The sequence below is a fragment of the Rhodamnia argentea genome, chromosome 11 (genome assembly GCF_020921035.1).
Source record: "Rhodamnia argentea isolate NSW1041297 chromosome 11, ASM2092103v1, whole genome shotgun sequence".
Taxonomy (NCBI): domain Eukaryota; kingdom Viridiplantae; phylum Streptophyta; class Magnoliopsida; order Myrtales; family Myrtaceae; genus Rhodamnia; species Rhodamnia argentea.
Window position 1 is genome coordinate 17,059,343 of NC_063160.1, and position 23,573 is coordinate 17,082,915.

General features: G+C 42.0%; 4 protein-coding genes across 4 annotated transcripts; 1 reads left to right on the top strand and 3 right to left on the bottom strand.

The window, feature by feature from the left end:
- Nucleotides 1-267: 267 nt before the first annotated feature.
- LOC115757468 (WAT1-related protein At3g28050-like) lies at nucleotides 268-4,457 on the bottom strand. The gene is made up of 7 exons (XM_030697700.2): nucleotides 4,079-4,457; nucleotides 3,903-3,968; nucleotides 3,587-3,700; nucleotides 1,506-1,740; nucleotides 1,269-1,424; nucleotides 1,046-1,197; nucleotides 268-789 (listed from the first exon to the last, which is right to left on the bottom strand). The coding sequence occupies exons 1-7, from the start codon at nucleotides 4,267-4,269 to the stop codon at nucleotides 633-635; spliced, it is 1,071 nt and encodes a 356-aa protein (XP_030553560.1). The 5' UTR covers nucleotides 4,270-4,457; the 3' UTR covers nucleotides 268-632.
- Nucleotides 4,458-5,935: 1,478 nt separating this feature from the next.
- LOC115757470 (DNA repair protein UVH3) lies at nucleotides 5,936-17,057 on the bottom strand. Its single transcript, XM_030697703.2, has 19 exons — nucleotides 16,916-17,057; nucleotides 16,564-16,814; nucleotides 15,793-15,935; nucleotides 15,593-15,704; nucleotides 15,278-15,343; nucleotides 15,115-15,168; nucleotides 14,926-15,014; nucleotides 14,735-14,849; nucleotides 14,207-14,284; nucleotides 14,049-14,102; nucleotides 12,921-13,105; nucleotides 11,147-12,827; nucleotides 9,812-10,006; nucleotides 9,507-9,592; nucleotides 8,946-9,243; nucleotides 8,691-8,827; nucleotides 8,400-8,484; nucleotides 7,631-8,155; nucleotides 5,936-6,764 (listed from the first exon to the last, which is right to left on the bottom strand). The coding sequence occupies exons 1-19, from the start codon at nucleotides 17,001-17,003 to the stop codon at nucleotides 6,069-6,071; spliced, it is 4,938 nt and encodes a 1,645-aa protein (XP_030553563.2). The 5' UTR covers nucleotides 17,004-17,057; the 3' UTR covers nucleotides 5,936-6,068.
- A 1,171-nt stretch (nucleotides 17,058-18,228) lies between these two features.
- LOC115757480 lies at nucleotides 18,229-18,732 on the bottom strand. The gene has a single exon (XM_030697719.2). The coding sequence runs from the start codon at nucleotides 18,730-18,732 to the stop codon at nucleotides 18,229-18,231; it is 504 nt and encodes a 167-aa protein (XP_030553579.2).
- Nucleotides 18,733-21,484: 2,752 nt separating this feature from the next.
- On the top strand, nucleotides 21,485-22,756 carry LOC115757512. Its single transcript, XM_030697774.2, has one exon. It carries the CDS (start codon nucleotides 21,662-21,664, stop codon nucleotides 22,640-22,642), a length of 981 nt encoding a protein of 326 aa, XP_030553634.1. The 5' UTR covers nucleotides 21,485-21,661; the 3' UTR covers nucleotides 22,643-22,756.
- Nucleotides 22,757-23,573: the final 817 nt, after the last annotated feature.

Consider the following 23,573-nt stretch of genomic DNA (forward strand, 5'->3'; position numbering starts at 1 on the left):
ACGACGCCTGTCTTGACGTAGGATAGATCGAGAGTGAAGTTTGGACCATTTTCATGCAGATTTATGCAATCTATTTGGAAAATTACATCCTCCGTACTCACAGCTTCAACAAAGGTTAAAGGAGGACAAGTAAATCTAAAACCTGGTTGCGCTGACGCCTGTATTGTAGTTGGACCATTCGAACTTTCATTGTCAAGGTAAGGGAAAATCATGTTGGCTGATGACGATGTGAAGGTGCGGTTTCCCTCAAAGAAAGATAGCTGCAGCGACATAAATCGAAAGTAACTTTTCCACATAAATCCAGATATATACATATCGAAACGGATTCCGCGACAGAGACTTATGAGGATCCGTCGCTCCTCCGTTCGTCCAAATCACATGCCAATTTCGTACTTGGGATCGAGACCTTTGATTTACGTCTCTCTCTCGGTGGTCCTTCATTTCGTTCACATCGCATGCCAATTTTACACTTGGATTGAGACCTTTCATCTCCATTTCGCAATTTAAATGTCTGGCACCGTCACTTTCGACTAAAAAGCTATGATACCTATACATCCCTTTTCCTATATCTATATATATTGCCACAAGTTTCTGAGCACTGTGTTGCTCCATTCTATCTGAAGAAGTTTGATCTACACTTCATCCACCTTATAATTTTGCAGTAGAGGGACCTTCTCGGAGGGTGCTGAGACCGTCCGGCTCTCTCCAACCTCCTCAACAGTCTGCTCTTTTGCCTTTCCCCACATTACGGTATAGAACCCGAACGATATAATTGTCACCCCAATGAGACTGCAAAGTTTCGGCACATGGAAACAAGCATTATTTCAAAAGCCGCAAGTAAGAAAATATATTGAACTTAGCCAAAAGGAGGTCGTGTCTGAAACTGACAGTAAGAGCCTACCCAGTCATCAAAGTCATAATGCATATAAAGAGCAGAATGATCGGTGAAATCTCAGTACGTCATCTTTATACCAAAAAGGTGAGATGTATAGGGGTGTGCACTATTTAACATTTGATTTTCTTTTAGCATTTCTCAATATCTTACCTTCCGAGATGAAGTGTGTCACCAAGAAAGAAGACGCCCATGGCAACCGCAATGGCTATTGACAACGGCTTGAAAAGTGCAGCATAGAAAGGACCTTTTGTGCGGATTGCCCAAGCATGTACAGAGTTGTTCAAGCCTGACCCAAAAAGTCCCTAAACGCAAAGCGAGGGTTAAAACACCTTGATCAAATAGAGTAGCATCTACTCAGGTCTTTTTCTCTTACCGAGCATATTACAGATGCCAGTCCTATGTCCCTTACTCTCCAAGCATTCATATCGCGTTCCGTAACTAAAGCGACAGTCGCAGCTACGAAGGTCACGATTACGTTATAAAAGAAAACCACGGTCAGTTCGTCTGGATACTCCTTCATTATCTGTGCCTGTAAGATTATGTATTGAGGCCTCTCGCTCATGTTGAGTCTAATTATGAACTGAAAGAAAGGCAGAGTTGTATTGCATACCTGAACAATGTACCACAAGGTAACTAGAATATATTCAGCTGTGAGAAGAGACCCTCCAATGATCCAGTCAATGTTCGACGCGTGCAGAATCCGATTAAGCGAGAGAGAAGGTTTTGTACCAATAATAATCGGTGGACCCACATATAGAGTGACAACAAATGCACCAGATATTGATACTATGGTACCAATGACCTTGGCCTGACTGCTGCTTCTCCTCAATGATACATACTCCATCCTTTTGGCAGGGGAAAAAGGCAAAAAGAGCCAAAAAAAAAAAAAAAAAACACGTTTGAGCAAGCATAGATATTAACTCTGGTGTTTATAGTATTGCTTCTGCACTCGGAAACTACTGAGTTCAGTACTTTAGTTGACACGAAAGCATTATGAAACTCCACACTCTTAATCATTTCTGAACAATGCTAGAATTATTACAACCGGTCTACGGAAAAAATTTAAAAAAGGGCCCCAAGTGCCATTATTGTCTCAAATAAGAGTTTGAAGTGGACTTTATTTCAAATAAGGGTCCGAAGTGCCATTATTGTCTCAAAGAAGGGCCTGAAGTGCCATTATTATCTCAAAGAAGGATTTGAAGTAAACTTTATTTCAAATAAGGGTCTGAAGTGTCATTATTATCTCAAAGAAGGGCCTGAAGTAGTTATGGTTGTTTCAAATAAGGGCCTCATCTCGCCAGCCGGCCGGCTGGCCAAATTTTCCGGCCGATCAAGGGTATTTTTGTAAAATTATAAATTTAATCTAATTTTTTTGTTAAATTAAATTAGAAAAAAAGGTAAAAACACAAGTTGGAGGATCGACCTCTCGCTTGTGGTCGTAGCCCCACCACCGGTGGGGCGGTGATTACGGCTATCGGGGTTGCCGGCGCCTCGGCGGGGGTTGGTGACCCCATCGACCATCGGGGAGGGCCGCGACCCTCTCTCAGATCTAGGCGAGGGTCGGTGACCCTCGTCCAGGTTCAGCCGAGGGCCGCGGCCATCGGCCGGCACCAGCCCGGGGTAGACGGCGGCCTCCAATCCACCCCCGGTCCCGGCCAATGGCTACGGCCCTCGGCCAAACCTCGGCTCAACTTGGGCGAGGGCCGCCGACCCTTGCCCATATCTGTGAGAGGGTCGCGGCCCTCTCCCGGCCGAGGCGAGGGCCTACTAGCCCTCGCCAATGGTCGGTGAAGTTGTTGGCCCCCACCGAGGCGCCGGCCCGGTGGGGCGGCTGCCTGTGTGTTACCTTTTTTTTTTTTTTTTTCAAACTCTTAAAAAAATAGAAAAAGAAAAAAATAAGTTAAAATAGTAAATGACCAAAATACCCCTAATTAAAGTAACTCGGACTCTTTTTTTAGATTAATATAGTCACTTCAGGCCCTTATTTGAAATAATATGCACTTCATGCCCTTTTTTTATACAATAAGGGCATTTCGGGCCCTTATTTAAAATAATATCCACTTCAAACCCTTATTTGAGAAAATAAAGGCACTTAGGGCCTTTTTTTGAAATTTTCCCCCAGTCTACTAAATTGGTATACCTAGTGACGAGGTAGATTTCAATCAGGCATTTAAAGAAGTGACTCATATACAATTATCTAAAAATCGTCTGTCACGGCACTTGATATGCCAATTTGGTAAACAGGTCTTACTACACCTAGCATTGTTCATTCCTTTGCGGACATTATCGCAGAATATTTCAGAGACAGAGTTCCAAGATTTCTGAAACTGAGCCGGACCAAGCCTGGGAAAATATTACTATTAGGAAGGCTCAAGCTCATGCTTTGGTGAGACCACCATTGGCCCAAAGGCTCCAAAAGCACTGAAAGCAGCTTGTCACATAAACAGATAAAAGCAAGGGAGAAAAAGAAAGTGGAGTCTCTTTGATGAGACAGGGCACTCTGCTGAAAAGAACTAGGCAACTGCCACTTGAACTTTTTCAAAGCGGACAGAACTTAAAGACCCTTTGCTTCGCATCGGAGAATATGGTAGTTGATGATTCTTTGATTGGAACCATCTGTTTTTTTTTTTTTTTTTTTCCGTTCATCTCGGGAAGGGTGTTTCAGTAGCTTCACGAGAGGGGAAGAAGAACCTGAAAAGTATGGCAAGTATGAAAGTGAAAGCAGGGGTGAGGTTGCTGATAGCTGAAGCAAGCGTTGGAGAGCTGAAATTGATCCCCGTGTATCCCAGGATCTGTGACGAGCTCCTGGTTCCACCCAAAAAGACAAACAGAAAATCAGAGACGACAAAGAGAAGCAGTCGGTCTGATCAAATTTCCAAGAGCTATGAAACCCATTCCTTGGTTTCATCTTTCCCCTGAGAAATTTGCACAAACAATCTCAAAACTTTCTCAGGAAACCATTCATTAATTGAACTGAAGATGAATGGGTAGGAGTAAACTGATGTACCCAATGAGCCCAAGAAGACCAATCTTGGCAAGGACGGGCCTGCTGAGAGGGGGAAGCGTTCTTGATCTGCAAAAAAGCATTAACAAGAAATGGTCAGCTAATAGCTCGACCCAGAAATCTTCTCTTTTTTCCTTTTGTGAGAGAGAGAGAGAGAGAGAGAGAGAGAGAGAGAGTACTTGCGGGAGATGAAGGCAGCAGGGAGAAGCACAAGAGCAGCAATGGCATAGGCGTAGACGATGAAGACATGGTAGCTCATCCCTCTCAAGGTGGCTGCTTTGTAGAGCGTGTTCAACCCCACGTTCATGCACTCCATGGACACCATGGCTGAGAATGGAAGCGCATCCCTGTAACAGTACCTCCCTCCCATCTCTCTCTCTCTCTCTCTCTCGCACAGACACAAGAAACCAACAGACCAAAAAAATCGTTTGCTCAAGCTCCAATTTCCCTTTCCATTAAGACTCCAAAGGTTTTCAACTGGAAGTGCTGATATGGGGGACAGGCCATTGCTGCTGGGTGGAGTCTCGCACAATTATTGGTATTTTCTTAAGTTTTATGTTGAGTGAGACTCTTTTCTTAATAATTTATGGGGATAGTGTCCAACTGGGTATATGTAATAATGGGTCCCTTCAGCAATGTATTCTCATTCTCATTTTCGTTTCTTGTTTGTCATCTTCTTTTTTGTTATTTAGGGGAGAGAGAGAGAAGATATTGTGGGTTAGCTAGCAGGTCATGCAAGCAAAGCAAGGAAAAAGAGAAAACGGGAGATGGGTGTCAAAGTCTGACAAGCATCTCCCATTTCAAAGAGTTTGAAACTTGAGCATGTTTATTAGAGCTCTTGGGAGAGCCTTAGGCCGTTAGGCGTGTGTCCTCCTCACTCTTTCACTTGGAAAGTGGATGATATAAGCCCATGAGAATTGTTGAAATTCGTAAGCCGCGCGTTCGAGTATTGGGTGCTCGTAAAAATGTTTTCTTTCTCGGAATAGATTATGATTTTTTGAGCTCAATTGGGCAACAACTTTTCCTTCACTTGGTTAGGGTTTGACCTGGCCCAGTTGGGCACTGGCTTGCAAACTTGTACCAAATTAAATTGTTCAGGCAAAATTTAAAATAGGAGTAGAGTTTTTTTCCAACAAAATATAGCAAAGAAAAAGAAAAGGCGTGCGACGGGAGGCTGGATGACAAATTAGGGAAGAAGAGTTGGTCATGATAGCCGACAAAATCCGACGCTTACGATGATAACGTGGGGGTGGGGGTGGTCCCACCTTTGTAATAATGGACCTTTGTATTTACTAAACAGGTTTCATCTTAAGGTCTTTTTTCCATGTCTTTCGTCCACAAGAAGTGTAAGGAAAGGAAGGGAACGTGGCCGTCACACTTCCCAGTGACCATAATTTAAGGGAATGCGTGTCGTACACTCCCTCGACTTTGTCAGGGCAAATCCGGGTTAGAGGTCAGGACAACCTCTTTTCACCTTTTTTATATAATGTTTTGTTCTTGAACCTTATTTTTGCTTTAGATATTTTGGGGAAACACTTTGCTTGCTTTCTCGTTTCAATCTCCCATCGCACTAAACTCCCAACTTTGTCGTTGCTGTTTCTCTGCTTTTTGAGCGTGTGTTTCTCTCTTGGCATTCAACTTGACGAGCGTCCTAGCAAAATTGTCCATGAGGTTCTTCATGAACCGTCGATGAGCGGCCCAGCATTCGCGTTCAGCGTTCTAGTCGTCGATACAGAATCCAAACAACTAGAATTAACTGATTTTAACGTTTGCAAAATCTGGTTTAACATTTCCCCTTTCATGGGATTAGTCTGTTTAAGTATTCGGCGAAATGGTCCATGGATTTACCCCACCTGATTCTCTTCTTGGTGAAGGCTTTGGTTGTTTCGTGTTCGGATCCTGGCTAGGAATTATAGACATGCCCCACTCAAGATAAACCGAACAAACTTTAGGATGAAATTTATCAATTTTTCATCGATCGGACGGCATTCTGGAGCATATGGCTTTCTGCACGAAAATGCACCCAGAATTCCGTGCAATCTCCCACAGAAAATTTTCTTCATCAGGGGTATTATAGGTGCTCTATGCTCTTCAAATACAACCATTATAAGTCAAAGTTAAGATCCAAGGGCAAAAATTACAAGGAGTAAGTACATAAATATTACAGGTTCAGCCTCTTCTCCGTTTTCTTATCAAGGAAGGCATGGCACTTAGAGATCCATAAGAGGCGATTCCTGAATCACGTGCTGCATTATCCTCCGCTTGGAGATTGCCTGGAGAACGGCCATCGTCTCTGGTTTTTACACTGTTGGCAACGTCATCCTGCATAGAAGCCACATCTTTGGCACCCCTGTCACAAGGTACACCAGAAGTCATTTTGTGCGAATGGATTGATCGAGTCACAGAGTTCTCGAGCTCAGCTTCATCTGCAGGCTCTAAATATTCAAAGGACTCTTCATTTCCCTGTCCCAAAGGCTCATTAGCTATGTTATGAGCACTTCCAGGATCCTCGCTCGTCCTTCCTTCATCCGTACAAAAGCCACCACCCATTGTGAGATGATCTTCAGAAAGATCCTCTGGAGGGGAGTCAGGTCTCTGTTTTGGTTCACCAGTATCGGCGTCATCCTCACAAAACCCACCTCCCATGTTAAGGTAATCCATTTCTTTACTCCCCTCAAGACGAGGATTTCCAGCTGCAAGTTCACTCTTAAGTTCTGAAATAGCTGCATCACCATGTGCAGTAGGAGCACAGGGAGATTTGTATTCTGAGAACTCTTCCTCAGAGTCTTTGTCAGAACAGCGCGCTGATGCGTTGTCCTCCAAATTCTCCATATTGTAATTCACCTGCTTCCGACTGCGTGCTGACTGCCGCCAAAACCAGGGAAATAAAAGTGCTTAAAAATGGCTCGGTAACTTAAACAAAGGAAGAGAAGCTCTAGATTATAGAAATACATTTATTTCAACCTGTCTTAAACCAACTAAACCCCAAATCTCAAGGTCACTCCGAAACTAATTGGTTAAGGAGAAAAGGGCTCTTCCCTGGATCTAAAAAGCACAAAAATCTTAATTCTTCCACGCGAGTATAATACCTGAGAACCAAGTTCATTAAACATAGGAAAGACAGTAGTGGACAGCTCAAATCCGGATAACATAATCCATGCAAGACAGCGCACTGCCTCTACATGGAATACTTGATTAGTTACATTCTCTAGACTGCCTGATAATTATACCAGCATACTCTTGCTCATTGCTCAGTTGCATTCTGGCATCCCATTAGTATTCGACAGACCAACCTTTCCTCAACAGTTGAATTCATTAAGTACTTTAATGACTGCGGAAAAAACCTGATGTCAGACTTGACTTGGCGTTATCAAGGAGAAAATGGAGGTTCACAAGCAAGTAGGACAGTTTAGTACTTCTACTACCTAAGTAACGCTTAGGCCATGACGACAAACTGTTCTAGCTTATTTTTGGGGTTGAGTTTCCTAGAGTAGGTCAAGTTCAAGAAATTAAGAAGCCTTAGTGATTACACCCGTGGAAGGTTACCATCCCGTTCCAACAAAGTTTCTTCACTCTTAACTACACCTGAGAGCCCATCTGAAGTAGCATGATAACTTCATATTCTGATCAAATGAGTTCAAACCATAGATTGCAAGCCGAAAAAATAACAAAGCTAGTGCAGTACAGTACTATAATGAAACAAATCGAGATTAGGCAAATGTTCTACTTACTCTACGCACTTCTTGCCGTCCTTTGCACTCTTCTAACCACACCTCGTGCCCCACTTCAACACTATCCCCATCACTAGAGCTACCTTCTGATTTATCAGGGGTGGCCTTTCTACCTCTCCTAATTTCTCCTTGGCCTCGGTCTCGGCCTCTTCCTCTTCCTCTACCTCTACCTCTTCCAGTCTGAAGAGACTGTTTATTGCCATCTCCACTGCTTTCCACCAGTTTTGAGGCATCTAAGTTCACTTCAGAAATAATAGGCTTTCCATGGATCCTTCTTTTCTTTGACTGCAAGGACTTTGATTTTGTCGAGCGGTATCTGAGATTTCCAGTTGATTTTTCACCAGAGACATCACCGGAGCACCCTCTTCTTTTCTTTCCACTCCCATTAAGGACTTGGGCATCATCACCCATCGAGTCCAAAGATTGGCTAGCAGTGATTTCTTTGACAGCTTTCTTAATTCTCTTACTACGGATTTTAGCAAATCTCTCGTTAAAAGAATAAAAAGCTTCCAATCGCAGCTGGGTCTGCATCACATAAGTAAAAAAGAAAAAATTTCAGCAATTCTGATTGTGATGGTTGGATGGGTAAAAATGTCGAGCTAACAAATGGTCCATGAAAATACAAGGGAGACTTGTCTCTTCTTTGTATGGGGAAAAGATTGTGAGCATGGATGGGACGCATGTCTGTAGTTTGCAGCTGAGAGGCGCACATGCACATGCTTTTTTTTTTTTTTTGTGAGAGAGAGAGAGGGGGGGGGGGGGAAGCAACCTCATGCTTGTTGTATTCATTTAAGACCGGCACTAACAATTCATCTGCCTTTTGGGTAGCCCATCCAAACTTTTCCCCGCATAATCTGCCACAGATTAAGGACGTTGCATGAATGCATTCCACCATAAATAGTCAAGATGGCAGCAAATTTGGAATCAGCTAAAGATGTAACTCGGTAAAATGAGACAAAGAGCACAAAGACACATGATCTTTTCATTTATACTTCACTTTGCTCTTAAATGTCAGGAAGCTATCTCATTCTAAAATCCAACCACATATCAAAAGACTCACTTGCGGAGAAGAAAATGATCCGGCTTGCCCCATGAGAAAGGCTCGGTTGACTTGTCCACTTGGGGAGTAGAATATGCAGATATTACCGCTTCACTTGGAAAAGTAGGAGGTATGTGCCAGTTTTTGCTAACTTTTCTCTACATAAGACAACATACGGTTTATTTGACAATCATAAGAATCATGTGAACATAACATTTTAAAACCAATTAAAATTGAAAAATTAATTGACCCAAGGGATTAGAAAAAGGAAGTTACATGCTTCTCCATGAATTGCTGCTTCATCTCTTGGATTTTATCAATAGAATTTCTTTGCTCATAAGATGGGGACAAATTCTGCTCCGATGAAGGTGGTCCACATTGAGCACCTTCTGGACCGTTGATGCCGTTATTGCTAGTTTTTGACCCTCTCCTCCCAACAGTGGATCCTTCAGGAACATCAGCCTTCCCAAGAATGGTTGGATCTGGTGATTCAACCCACTCACGGAATTTTTGAAGACCATCTGCCTCTGGAAATGCATTTACAACTTCAATGGCATTAACAATGCCAATTCCACTGCAGTAAAACACATCCAAACAAAGTCAAACTGACAAAAAGCACTCACCAAGTATTATAAGGATACAGAAACTCACTTAGACCCAAGTACAGAAAATGATCACACATGATGATTTAAAAAGCAGAAAAACAAACCTCAATATCTTACTTACTAGTACGATATATAACAACAGCAAACCTAAAGACAACGAAGTGCCAAACTCTTCAAAAGATGCGTGAACAGAACCCAAAAGATTAAGAACGAAAATCTTGCATGGAATTACCTAACACCTTCAGTATAATCACTCCCAAGGAGCAATGCCATACATATCAATTTATCTCTGGAAAGACCAAGCTCCTTCTCTATGTCCTAGAAAAATGAACAATAATGTAAGAAAGCCATGGAGGAAACCCAACAATCTGCTGAGAAAATCGAACAAGATCTATTCAACGATAAACCGGCTACATCCAAAACTAAAATTTCTATGAGACTACGTAGTTTGATAGGAATAGAACTACAGCAAGATAGCAAATATCTCAATGTTTACTGTAGTAAGAGGACTGTTTGGCAACCATGCCAGATCCAAACCTTCATGAAGTACGTCTCCACATACTTGCGATCATCAAATATATTCTTATAGACACTTCGTGAGCCAAACAAGAACACATCAGAATCATCAGTAACTACACCATCAACTATGTTTGCCAGTTCCATGTAAGCACATTGAGCTTCTGCTTCCATAGGTGCAATGATGTATGGCAATCCAAACATTTGCAACAGCTCCTGCATAGAAAAACATCTGCCCTGCATTAGACAACCTGTGTCTTTTCCAGTGATTGCTATCCACTTATCCCAAAACAAGGGGGACACATACGTAAAAGAAAAACAGTTCCTAGACAAAAAAGATAGAGAAAAACACTGTAGCAACTCCATGACATTTCCTTGAGAAAAAAGATAGAGAAAAGCACCGTAGCAACTCCATGACATTCGCTTTTTGTGAAATTAACATGCAAAACTTGCTATAACAAAGGGCAGTCCGTTCTAACCTAAACTCAATGACGGATCTAGAACATAGGCCATGGAGGGGACAAAATGCTAATGGAATTTTACATCATCATTGATAGCAAGTTATTCTAAGAATGATCAAGAGTAAATTTTAATTTAACAACTATAACATTAGATATCTTACTGAGTATATTAGCAAAAAACAATCACCTAAAGTAATTTAGGTCGAGGACAATGTTAGAGAATAGCTAAATCATTAATAATTACGTCGACATGCCAAAATTTTAAAGATACCATAATCATCTCAAGTTTCCTATCCAATTTCCTAGTGCATTTTGGCTCCAAGAAACCAAACTTACGTGTTCTGTAATTTACAATGATGAAGATTGATAATGTGAAACTGTAAAATCGCAACCACCGCAGGGGCAGCCCAGAGACAGAGGCACTGGAAATGTGAGAATGAGATTGGACGTACACCAGTTGCAGCTATTACTGACAAGATTGAAGACTTAAAATGAGGATACTTTTAAAGAAGCATCCGGTGATTTCTGACAAGAAGTACAACACCTGTAAACATATCATTGGACCACACATTCGTTGTAGGATGGGAAACCAAACTTGACAGTACATCAACATATATTCATTCTAGTAAGATTGCTACCGATGGTATAAGGGGTCGAAACTTCCCATTCTTCATCATGAAAATCTTTCCAATAATTGCACACTAACAAATTTACATATACATGGGCCTCATTGCGCCCTATAAGCTCGAGTTTCTCAAGGGACAGTTTACTCCCAATACTATTACCTACGTAACCACTACATTAAGTGAAAGAGCCATAATTGTCCTAAATTCTGTCAATAGCAACTATGGCCAGATGCAAAATTCAAAAGCAATACCCAAAGCTTGGTGCATACCTGACACTCTGCAAACATTTCGCTACTGACAGACTCGGCATTGCGTTCTAGCTTTTTCTGCATGTCCCCTAGCTTTATACTTTCTTGACCCAATTTCCGCATTTCCTCCTCCAAATTTGCCCTGGCGAATTCTAACTGCACATTTTCCTTATCCTCAAATGCAAATCTCTCGACATTTGGCAACTGTCCTGAGGGATTATCGTCAAGATTGCTATGCACCTCAACCGCGTCACATGTTGATTCTCTTCTCAATGAGAGCAAAGCATCAGATGAAAGCTTAATTTCCTCAGCATAGGGGGATGCTTGTACAGCCTCGGTATTTTTCTTCCCATCAATTCGACCATCACCAGACATTTCAGCACATATTTCATCATCGACGCACACTTCCCTTGAATGCTCGTCCTTGGGAGCAGATAACACACAACTTGCACCAGAAATATCCAATGGCTTGCCTGGACTCAAATTCCTCTCTATTTCTAGAGAAGTCAAGTCGACCAGAGGCTTTTTTTGCCCTGACGGTGCAACCCTAGAACCTTGAAATGTTTCATCAAATTCTTTGATTGGCATCCCCACTTTATCCAAATTACATGAATTTGAAAATTCTCCTTTGTTTTCTAAAGAATCAACCACCTGCAAACGGCAACCCACATCAGGGCTACCAGGATTTATAGAACCGTCCACTAATGTTTTCTCTCTTTCTGATACTTTAGAAGCATATCCAGTTACGGAAGTTTGCTTTACTGTACGGTTCTCTAAATCACAGAGCATAGTATCTTCATGACTCTTTTCTCCGTCAGTTTCGCTCTCATGATCCATTTGCGGTGCCCCATTTGATCTCTGATCCACAAGACTTCTCCTAATTGCCTCATGCAGATCAGCATCTTCCTCAAGATAACCTCTTGAAACAGGTTTTCTGGGCTCAACATGGCAAGTGGAGGCATCCTTTGAAACGTCAGAAAATCCTTCCTCCCACTCCACGTCGCTATCATCACTAATTTTCCCCTCTTCAAGAGGCTCAATTTCAACTCGATCATCACAGGAAAAGCTCTCGCCTTTCTGCCCATGACACTCAAAATCTGAACAGGCATCAGAAGACTGTGTCCTTGATGTGATTTTTCCAGGAGAAGATAAGGATGCTGAATCTCCCGCTACTAACCGAATAAATAATTGATCATCATCATTCAAAGTCTTGCTTTCACCATCATCTTCAAAGGATATTTTTATCGAATTACCATCCCCAAACATAGAATGCTCGTGACTCTCATTCAAATTGGCAGTTCTACTAACATCATTTGTTGATGTTTCAGCCAAAAGATCATTTCTTACAATAACAATATTACTTTCCACTCCAGACTCAGTGTCCAGCATACTACTTGAATGGGCATTGATATGTGTCTGGTCCTGCTCAATTTCTCTCATCATATCCAAGTTCCTCTGCAAGTCACGGGTCATACGGACTCCCATAGCCCTTACACGACTGACTTTAATGCGCCCTCTCTCATCAAAAAAAGTTTCAACACCATCTTTGAAGCTAACTCTGGATTTTTTAGGAACCAAGTCTTTCACTGCATTGGACTTATCATTAGATGAGACTCCACTATCAGAAATGGAGGAAAGATTATCCATCCCGGTCTGGTGTTCTCTACTTTTATTTCTCTGTGCTTCAGCAGATGTAAGCATTCTGACAGATTCAGACATGACAATAGACAAACGTCAAGAAATATCACAGGTGAGTTGGAATAAACATTGAGTTTTACCAAAAGCTGAATATTACTCTTTATTCCCAGTGAATGAAGAAGAGAATATAAATTCTCTATTGGCTTCTGAGGCAATCCTTGAAGTTTGTACTCCACCGACTCCATTGCCAACAGCAGCTTTTTGCACTTGATTAATCTCCCGGCGCAGCGCAACAGCTCTTAGATAGGACTGTATTTGTAGCTCAGAAAACTTTTCAGGAGCCTGCACTAAAGAATCAACACACTTACAATTCTACTGAAATGACACCTTCCTTTAAATCGTAACAACAAATGGATATAAGAGCACATTTAATAAGTCTCATTCCTAAGAAATTTTTTCCTTAGACAGGTACATCCTATTAAGTTTTGATCACATAGCAGAAAAACCAGGGTCCCAAAATAACTTTTGATTTATGAAGGTAGAGGCAACTGGCATATGCCATTTTGATATGTAGTATGTACAAGAGAGATACATGGAGAGAACAACAACATTTTACAAGGGCCAATTTTAAGTGGGAAACACAGAAATAACTAAACAACCATATTTCTGAGTAACCATCTTCATCTGAAATAACTGCAGTCGCTACTATATTTATTGGCAATAGCAAATTTCTGACTCAACGCTATCTCTTCAAGGATGTTCAAAAAGAATGTCACGCCATGACCCCACCCAATTACTGGTCTAAGATGCATGATACTGTTTCTTGAGCAAATACTTCTCATCCTGAAGAAAATTTATAAGGACCATAAAGTCATCATACCAGCAATATGATGCATACGAAATTCAAATATAAGTACCATTCATTCTGCTAGATGTCAAATATTAACGGATCATAACTTATGAGCACCATAATCAGTATTCTAGAAATAGATGGCCACCCATATACTAGAGGCTTCGCATGTTCTAGGACTTTCTGTCGTACACAGCGTTGTTACTGAGTAATATCATGTAACGCTAAGTTTGCCCTCAAATAATTATCAAAAGATATACATAACTTCATAGAAAAATTCATACATATCATTTCCAAAATAAACATAAATGAAATGGAAACAAAAGTAAAAGACACCAGATGGACCATTCATGCAGCATCGACCAAAACAGTCATAGCAGCAGAAATCTGTGATGTATACTTTTTTAGTATTCTCTAAGAAAGATAAGAACCGACCTTTTTTACTTTCTGATACTTCTGTCGGTTTTCTGCCATTTGTCGCTCCTTCATCTGTTTAAAAAAGGCCAAAAATCTTAAGAATCTAAAAACAGGAACATAAAGCAGAAAATCCATACCAAGACTGCAAAAGATCCATGAGAAATGAAATTTCTAACCTGAGCCAAAAGATCGAGCCTCACTGATAGAGGCAAAGAATTTAATACATCACGATCAACATTCCCGTGCACTTCTGGCTAGAATACACATCAACCAGCTAATGAGAATGCTTCTACCTTACGCACAACAACAGTAAGAACAACAATAGTAACGCCAAATCTTTCAGAAATAGTAGGGTTGTCTATGTGAAACCTATTAGACTATTGCATCTTGCATAAGACAGTAAAAGACTGCAAATTCCTGTCAACAAATTTCTCTTTTCTTTCCTTATTCCTCAGAAAGGTATGTAGTCAAACACAGAAGCAAGCATTTGGACGTATGCTGCATTTCAATAACAAAAGTCTCACACAACAAAGGCAGATAGAAGTTCTCGATGTCCATATACCATTCTCAAGAGCCATTTGTTTACAAAGTGACGTTTATTTTACCTACTTTCACAACAATCTTCAGTTGATATCATACACACTAAATGTGTATATGTGTGTGTGTGCATTTGTAACCTCCAATACTGCTGTATCCACACTTACCACAATCATTTCTTCATCTGTATCGTTATCTTCCTCCTCAGAAAATATCTGAGGGGCAGAGGTTGACGCAGTATATGCCATCTCACCTTCTTCTGCCATAATGGACGCTGCCAGCCTAATTCAAGACAACATTTAGCAAATACTCAACAAAAAAAAAACGTCATACTAAATAGAATGTGCGAGCATACTACATCTCATCAAGCTTCCCCTGATCATGGCGAGTTGAATTTAGATCATTTTGATCCCTTTTGACACTGTCATTTTGACATGATAACTCCTCCTGAACAGTAATGCAATGGGAGGTTAAATTAGCAACACCATTGTATCAGCAAACTTCCAGTATTCCACAATAACAGATGAAATGCATCAAAATAGCAAACTTTTTCAGCTTCTAAATGGTGTTGACTATCAGCACCTTCCAGCCTCTTTCCCATCTGCACATGAATGAAAGATAAGTTACCAATCAACATTAGCAGTAACTTAGGGTAACAATAATACTAAAAGACTGTAGGATAGAGAAGAGTATATTTGCTAAGAAGTCACCTGGACTCGTAGCTCGGGTGGCAATACCTCTAGTACAGCTGGATCAATTTTTTCAATCGTGTCAGGCTACAAAATGATCAAGAGAGGATGTCAGTTTTACATCTCAAAATTAGATGAAGTAGCATCAATGGGACTAAGGCTAGAGACGGGGAATTCCATATTGGGCACTAATAATCCTGTGCAAAAAAGAAGTATCAAAACTAAATTCCAAAGCTAGAATACACCATAGCAGCTCTAAACCTAGGTTAGCCAGCAAAGGGTGGCATCTCAATAGAAACTTGAGAAGCAAGAAAGTTCCCGCCAAATAAAGCATACCAGAATCATCTCTTCTTCTTCATTATCTTCATCAGAAGAAATCACAGTTTGGGATGTTGATGCAATTTTAGCAAATCTCTGCTCTTCCTCTGCTGCAATAGATGCTGCCAACCTAAACAAAATCATTACGAAAATCAACCACGTGAACCAATCACCAATGAAAGAGAAGATGATCGTAAAATGCTTAGAGAAAACCTCACATTTCATCTAGCTTTTCCTGGTCATGGCGAGCATTTCCCATTGTACCAGATTGGTCATATAAAACCTTCTTACCCTTGGCATCACTCATTTGTTTTTGCCTCTTTATATCTTCTGCCAATTCTTTCAGCCTCAGAGTTTTAAGCTGCAACAGCAAAAGGGGAACAAAAGTCATGTAAGAACAATCCAATGGCATGATCGCTAAAATAGCGCCGTGCAGCACAGCAGAGAGAAACTAAAGGCACTTTACAACCAAGGCCTTGAGGAAAAGAAGCCACGCACAGCAATTAAGGTCACATCCACACTAAACGAATTCGAGATGGATGATTGCTATACGTGGCTAGGATTGAGCGTCAGTAAACTAAACTCTCAAGGTAATTGGAAAGTATCAGAATTATAAAAACCCTGAAGACCCTAGATACAGAAATGATGTGACTTTACTATCAAACCACCAAAAAGCACAATACACGTGTTTATTACGTCAATACTCTTCCTCAAGGAAAAGTTAATTTTTTGGCCTCCAAGCTCGATCAGTGGTTATAAACGAAAATAAGGGTATGGAAATTCTAACACAGCAATATCAAGTAAATATGCCATTTAATCACTTCCTATCATCTGAAAGCTAATCTCACTAATTTATCAGTTCTTACAACGGAACATCTCAATTAGGTAGACGTGGTCTCATTAGCTTCATTGCTTGACATTCCACTCCACGACATAGCACTTAAAGTTAGCAAGAATCAAAATGGGACTGCTCCGCTAAATCCACTCACGTGATTGAGAAGCAACTTCTCAGCAGTCTTCCGGATTTTGGCCTGCGCGTTCTCGCGCTGCCTCCGGCGAGCGACGACGGTGCGCCTCTTGAGAGCGGGCGTGCCGCCGTCGAAGACGAACACGGGCTTCGTCCTGAGGAACAGGAGCTTGCAAATGCGGCGGAAGAAGCCAAGCAAGTGCGCGTTGCGGACCATCTCTCCTCTCTCGTCCCGCATGGCCTTCATGAACTGCACCATCCAGATACTGGCATCTGCAGCAGCGTAGAGAAAAGAGAAGCTCGATTAGGCGCGAACTCGGACGGGTGAAAAGCGATCGGCGAGCGAGGAAGTGGCAGGGAGGAAGAGGAAGCACCGATGGCGAGCTTTTTCCCGGCGAGGGTCTCGACGGAGACGCGGCGACCGACGGGAGCGAGGAGTTCCCATAGACCGTGGACCCCCATTTCTTTATTTGCCTCCGATTTTTCGATTTGGTCAGCATTTTATACGGGGGTTGGCGATGGAGACGACGGAGAGGAAGATAGTCGGTCGGTCCAGCGGGCTGCGCGGGTCTTTGACGGGCTTAAACCGAGCCTACTGGCAAAGGTCAGGCCGGGCCAGTTCTGTCTCCCGACCTGCGCTCCTTGCCCGAAAAAACAAAAACCGAGCCCGGCCCATTTGAGAGACTAGCGGGTCGGTCGAGTCACCGTATTGTCAGATTCGGCCCATTCAAAAGCCTTTGTTGTAGTGCGAATTTTGGAAGGTGTATAATTTATTAATTCCGACAAATAAAAGAACCTCGTGTTCTGACCCAAAAAAAGGAAAAAAAAAAAAAAAGGAACTCTCTTTGGATGATTGGGTGGGACGACAGGCGTGACATGATTTCATCCGAAAAATAAGTTTCATCTTGCCGTAAAAATTTCTATTTTTTTTTCTGAAAACGCAAAAAAAAAAAAAAATTCTTCGTTCATTTTCATTTTCCATCTCCATTTAAACCGATACTATCTACAGTCACACAAAAGCATAACTTTTATGGGTTTCCGAATCCATGTTAAGATAACAATCTGCTAAATATATTTTAGCGTTTCTTATTTGCACTTGAAAAGTTTGATGAAAATAACCAAACATAATCGGAACTGCCCAAAATCCTATTCTCGTCCATTCTCGTGCTCCGATGTCGTAACTCGTCTAACGCATGACCGGACAGATAGTGGGGATGGTCGGGCAGGGAGGACTGTCGGGGTCGAATCGTCGGCGAGACCCATAGACGAGAGAAAAGGAAAAACGAAAGAAAAACAAGTCTTTGATATAATTGATGAATGAACTGTTGAAGATTCCTTTGAATATATAAGTAGAGTTTTTATTCTATACAACCTTTGTATTGTGTACGCCTTCCAAGTCTAACAAAACCCCCCAGAACAACTCGTTAGATTCCATCAACCCGACACGCATCAATCAATCGTCGATGAACAAAAGAATGTCAACCCACGTACGACACCGTTTGGCTTTTCCCCCGGTCGGAGGGAAAAGCGAACACGTCAGACATAGCTCCACATCCCTCCGACGACGACGGCAATCCCAGGTCGCGAAGATCCGTCCTCCACAAATGCGGCCATCGGTCAGCGGAGTAACGGTTCTCTCTCTCTCTCTCTCTCTCTCTCCAGGAGCAGCGCGGTGAGCGGGCGGGCGTCACGTGAACAGGGGGCCGCTGTGGTTCCCGAGGTCCATCGAGGACTTGCACGACGCCGGGATCGAGGCGTATCTTGACGAGAAGTCGCGGCGGAGGACGTCCTCCTCGAACAGGGGGTGGCCGTTCTGCCCGGGGCCCTCGTCGAAGTTCAGCGCGTAGCTCAGCGGGTCGTACCGGAACTGCGGGTTCCGGCTGAACCGGTTCTTGTTGAACCGCCGTATGAACGTCTTCCACCTCGGGCCCGCCACCAGCTCCGACCACTCCCGCACCCTGTGCCACCCCCGCGCCCACCACGGGTCGTCCGGGGTGTCCCCGACCCGCTCCCACCAGTTCGTCCCGGCGGGCGCGGCGACGGCGGGCGGGCGGTCCACGTCGTCGTCGGAGGAGCCGAGGAAGGGCACCCAGAAGCAGCACCCCCGCTTGGCGAAGGCGGCGTCCGCGGATTCGTCGCTGGACCCGCGGTCCCGCCGAGGGGAGACCTCGAGGGAATGCGAGGACGACATAGGATCCGAGGAACGCGGAACCGATCGGAAAACGGAATTGGATCGGGAGGGATTTGCAGAGGGAATGGTGGCCGCCAGAGAGAGATGGTGCAAACCCTAGCCCGCCTAGGCTCCTCCGATCCTCCTCCTTCGTCTTCTCTGTTTTCGGTGGTTTTGTTTTCGATATTAATGGAGAAAGAGAACGTGGGGTGGTAACGGAAAGATCGGTGACGGGCTACCGGAAATTCCGGTTGCCAGGTGTATTTCCATGCAAAGGGTCTTTTCACTTTTGTTTCGAGATTTGTTTTTTTTTTTTTGAATGTCCCTCCGTTGGTGTTTTCATTAAATTATGGTTTTGGTCTCGATAAAGTTGTTAGAAACTTCTCCCCCATGGCAAGGGATTTAACATGCCCAAAAAGTAACGGATTAATTATAGAAGGATTTTTATATTGTACGCAATCAGGATAAATTCTTTATCAGTAGTTATCCGGAAAAAATTTTTTTTTCTAAACTTTAACATCAATGTATGATGTTTTTCTTTAACTTTTAATTTGTTTCGATCAATGACTTCTAAATGTTCGAGGTAGTTCTTAGGCTAGAGGTTTGTTCAATCCAATCCTTCAAATTTTCATAACAAAGTCAAACCGGTTGTTTAGTGTTGTTGACAAGTTCTCACAAAGGACAATGACATAAATGATCTCAAAACTTTTGTTCAATATGCAATATCGTCTATAGATTTTTAATTTATTCAATGCTATCTCCGAACCATTAGTAAATGTTCTATTAGTCCATATGCTATATGAAAATGTTCGATATCGTCCTTCCTTCAATTCAAGTGAACGGAATCTACTAATGCCTACCCAACCCGTCTATCCAAACGTCTAGTTTAAGGTCAATGCATAGTTTGTCCACATGTTTGGAGTTCATGTTTTGTATTTCAAATGTTCGTATTTCATGTTTTCTTAATTAAATGGAGTTGAATTTGTAAATTAAGAAATTAAAATAGTGGGAATATCAACCCAATACAACTTTAAACCATGTTCTACTTTTAAAATTGTGAAGATCACATGATAACATTTGTTTAATATATGGATTGAAGCGTTCCCCATAAAAATCTTTATTGGCATTTTGTTTAACCTTTGAATTGAAAAACGCCATATTTTGTTGTTGATTTAAGAAGTTGATTGAAATGGGAAGATATCATAAAAGATTCGGGTAGTAATATGATTACAAAAAACTTTTTGACATTTTTGTGGAATGTTGAGGGACTAGATTGAACAAATTGAAAGTTTAAGGATTAGATCGAGCATTTAGAAATAGTTTAAAGATCACATTGAACAAACAAAAAGTTCAAGGACAACATTACACGTTGAAGTCAAACTTTAGAAACTATTTTTTTCCGTTTTCCCCAGTGATAGGTGGCAGAATCTATTTATAATCCAAAACAATGGTGGCTGGACATGATTTGTATTTTTTGGGAAGGCAATCAACCTACTAATATGTTCGCCAATATTAGCGCAGCGAAGCGATTAAATACTACGTCGTCCTACTTGCAGCCTCTTAGGGAATTATCTCGTGCATTTGTTCAGTGATAAAGTTGAGATCGTAGACTTTAAAACTTTAATTTACTTAGTTTACAATGCTTAAAATTTTTCCACCGTGAAGAAATTGAAAAAAAAAAACCATCTTTCAACTTCATTTGTATATTGTTTTACAGAAGAATTCCGTACATACAACTAATTCGCAATTTTTGTAAGACTTGCTTCGCTGTACCCCAGCGCAACACGGCTGAGCTGGCTTGGCCATCCCAAATTCCGTAGGGATTAATAAAATTATGGCTTTGTGTTTGGTGGTCGGGAAGAATTAAAAAAAAAAATCACCTATCAAATTAGATTTTTTTTTCCTCCACAAAAAATAAGAAAGAAATTTTCGACACAAAAAAAATAGAAATTTAGTCTGAGCAAGAATAGAAATTCAGAAGTCTTGGATTATTACTCGGATATGTTTACCTTTCTGGTTATTTAACGAAATGTTATCGCGTCAACAGAGTTGTTACTTGTTAGAAACTTCTGCACATGGCAATTGATGGTATTTGTCTCACAATAGGCAAAGTTTGGGGATTTTGGCAACACAGAAAAAGTTTAGGATATTTATTTCACCGTGAACATAATTTAGGATCTTTAGTGATATTTATCACAGTAAAAATTCTCGACCTTTATTGTTAATCTCCCCCCCTCTCTCTCTCCTCTCCGGTTCGAATTTTCTTTTCTTTGTTTGTTTTTTTGCCTTTGTCGGTTTTTCTTCTTGTTTTTAATCTTTTTCGGGCACATCCGTGCCACTTGTCCTCGAAGAACATTAATTATGCCCCGCCAGATTTACATCGGTTTTTAATTGCAACCCATTTTTTTTTTTAAGTATTAGCGTCACAACATACATAATTAACTATTTTTCGGGATATTTACCTCACATGAAATGGAGAAGTAATTATATTAGGATTCGGCGCATAATCACAACGAAATAAAACGTATCGAGAAAAATAAATCGAAACGCAAGATTTTTATTCGAATTCGTCCTTGAAGGTTATGTCTAACAAATGATTCCACTATAATTAATACATCGCACCTCTCGTTACACGTGCTTCTCTGTCGTCGAACCACACCCCCAACAAATTTGTGGTCAGCTTGCATCTCAACTGAATCAGCAATTTCGACCGAAAAAAAAAGAAACGGAATCAGAAATCCACGTGGAATTTCCACCGACAGTCGTCGCATTTAATTTCGTTTCCAAGCTTTTCCGGGAAGCCAATTTTCTATCCTCTAGTACCCCAAGAGTTGACTTTGGATAAACTCCAGAGTCAAAGTCTCCGTCTCACCATCCCAAATTCCCCCTATGAATCAACCACCGATCATCCTCGTTCTCGCATCCGATCAAGAAAATTCAGGAACTGAACATGGACGCCAGCCGCATCATGGCGAAGGACAGGCTCGGGTTCTTCGGGATTCTCGGGGAAGCGCTGAGAATCTCCGCCGCCAGCCCCAGGTTCTTGATCCTCGCCTCCCTCGCATCCTTCCCGCTGTTCTGCTCCCTGCTGTTGAACGAGTTTCTCCTCCAGCAGACGTTGCTTAACGCTGCCCACTTCGCGTTTGATGGAATGTCCGAGTGTAGCACTAGCGGTGGTGTCACCTTGTGCACCGTAGTGGGGCCCGTAGCCGTCCTCAGGAAATGGGTCGGAGAGGCCTCTCAAGGGTTGGTCTTGATGGGTGCCCTGTACTTGGTCATTGTCAGCCCACTAGACCTCGTCAACACCATAGTGTTGGTTCACAATGCATCTGCGATTTATGGAGGAGAGAATCTGCCGAATTTGAGGGGATTTTTCGTTCGACCCTTGAAACAGATTGGCTTCAGGGGGCCTCTAGTCACTTCCATGTTAGCGCTTGTGCTCTGTTGCCTCACTTTGGTTGGACTTGTTTCCTTGGCATCTAATATCTATGTGCTGTCTTCATCTTTCCTAGTAGTTGAGTTTTCCAGTGTACTCCCTATCATATTCTTCGCGGCCTTATTCGTGAAGTATATGGAGTGGAGCGCTGTATGGAACACGGGGATCGTGATCTCAATATTGGAAGAGAAGCATGGTGACATTGCATTGGGAGTGGCTGCACATCTGAGCAGGGGGAGCAGAAGAAAGGGACTCGCCCTTGTGCTCATGCTCTTCATTTGGAGGCTTGCCCTGAGACTGTCTTGCCTCTATCTCGCGCGGTACCGTAAAGAAAGTGGATTTGTTGCGACGATTGTGCAAGTCTATCTAGTGTGTTTGGGGAATGTGGTGAAGTGGTCGGTGTTCATGGTGTATTACTGTGGCTGCAAGAAACGGTTTCTGGAGAAAAAGATTGATGTTGAAGAAGGCGAAGCTGCTCCGCTCGTGAAAAGCTAGACACAGCGTCATCGGCTTGTAACGTTCTGTATGCATTGTTGTTCTGTATGTAGTGTAGTGTCTGTACTCTCTATCCTGAATCAGTTTGAATAAGGCATAATACATCCGCTTCGATATAAGGATGTCGCTGTAGAACCAGATCTGGCCCTGCGGGCAATGGATTGACCCGACTCTACCCCTTGGTTTAATTTAATTGAAGACAAGGGTATCTATGATTATCCACAAATGTGCAAAGTGTTCCCTCGTTCCTGGCGACGCGACGGTAATAGGCCGGCAACACCCTGTAACTTAGAGCGTGCATTAGTATGCACCAGTAAAGACTATTGATAATCGAGGATTAATGTGCACTCGTTGGAAGTAGTCCCCGTCGGTGCAATTATAAACTAGAGTGTGAGCCAATTCGGAGTTATTCCCAAACGCTCACTAGAGTCTTTTGAGCATCTAAATCGTGGCAAAGGGTGTGTTCATAAGGTGGACGTGCCGGTGAGTCGATGATCCAGCTAAGGCAATCAAGGTTCCAGCTCCGTTTTGTCAGGAATTTGGACCTTCGTGCCCAGCACAATCAGCAGAGTTTTGGAGTTGATCGCAATCCGAATCGCTATATATATATATATATATATATATATATATATATCACGAATTGGAGATTTTAAGACACAATATGCTGAGGAGGTGACCAAGATCGAACATGCCTTCGAACTTCGAGGGCTGTGTCTAGCCTTCTCGATTTACGCCCAAGACAAGATTGGACGGGATAGGATATGACATTTAGATATTTGGCATATTTTGTCCAATGTTTAATGAATCAAAGTAATAAAGTCAGCTGTTTTCATATTCTATGGGGTCAATTCATATCAATATGAGTGACAAATAAACTACTATGCACCGCCCACGAAAAAAGTGCAACAAGAATCATTATTGACTCCGAAAT

Excerpts from the sequence above, each read along its gene's own strand:
- LOC115757470 (XM_030697703.2), bottom strand. The coding sequence starts at position 17,003 with ATGGGGGTCCACGGTCTATGGGAACTCCTCGCTCCCGTCGGTCGCCGC. Across the intron at positions 12,828-12,920 it reads TCATTCACTGGGAATAAAGA|AATGCTTACATCTGCTGAAG; the intron begins GTAATATTCAGC and ends TGAATCTGTCAG. Across the intron at positions 8,156-8,399 it reads ATGAATACAACAAGCATGAG|ACCCAGCTGCGATTGGAAGC; the intron begins GTTGCTTCCCCC and ends TATGTGATGCAG.
- LOC115757480 (XM_030697719.2), bottom strand. The coding sequence starts at position 18,732 with ATGTCGTCCTCGCATTCCCTCGAGGTCTCCCCTCGGCGGGACCGCGGG.
- LOC115757512 (XM_030697774.2), top strand. The coding sequence starts at position 21,662 with ATGGACGCCAGCCGCATCATGGCGAAGGACAGGCTCGGGTTCTTCGGG.
- LOC115757468 (XM_030697700.2), bottom strand. The coding sequence starts at position 4,269 with ATGGGAGGGAGGTACTGTTACAGGGATGCGCTTCCATTCTCAGCCATG. Across the intron at positions 3,969-4,078 it reads GCTGCCTTCATCTCCCGCAA|ATCAAGAACGCTTCCCCCTC; the intron begins GTACTCTCTCTC and ends GCTTTTTTGCAG. Across the intron at positions 3,701-3,902 it reads GGTCTTCTTGGGCTCATTGG|GAGCTCGTCACAGATCCTGG; the intron begins GTACATCAGTTT and ends GGGTGGAACCAG.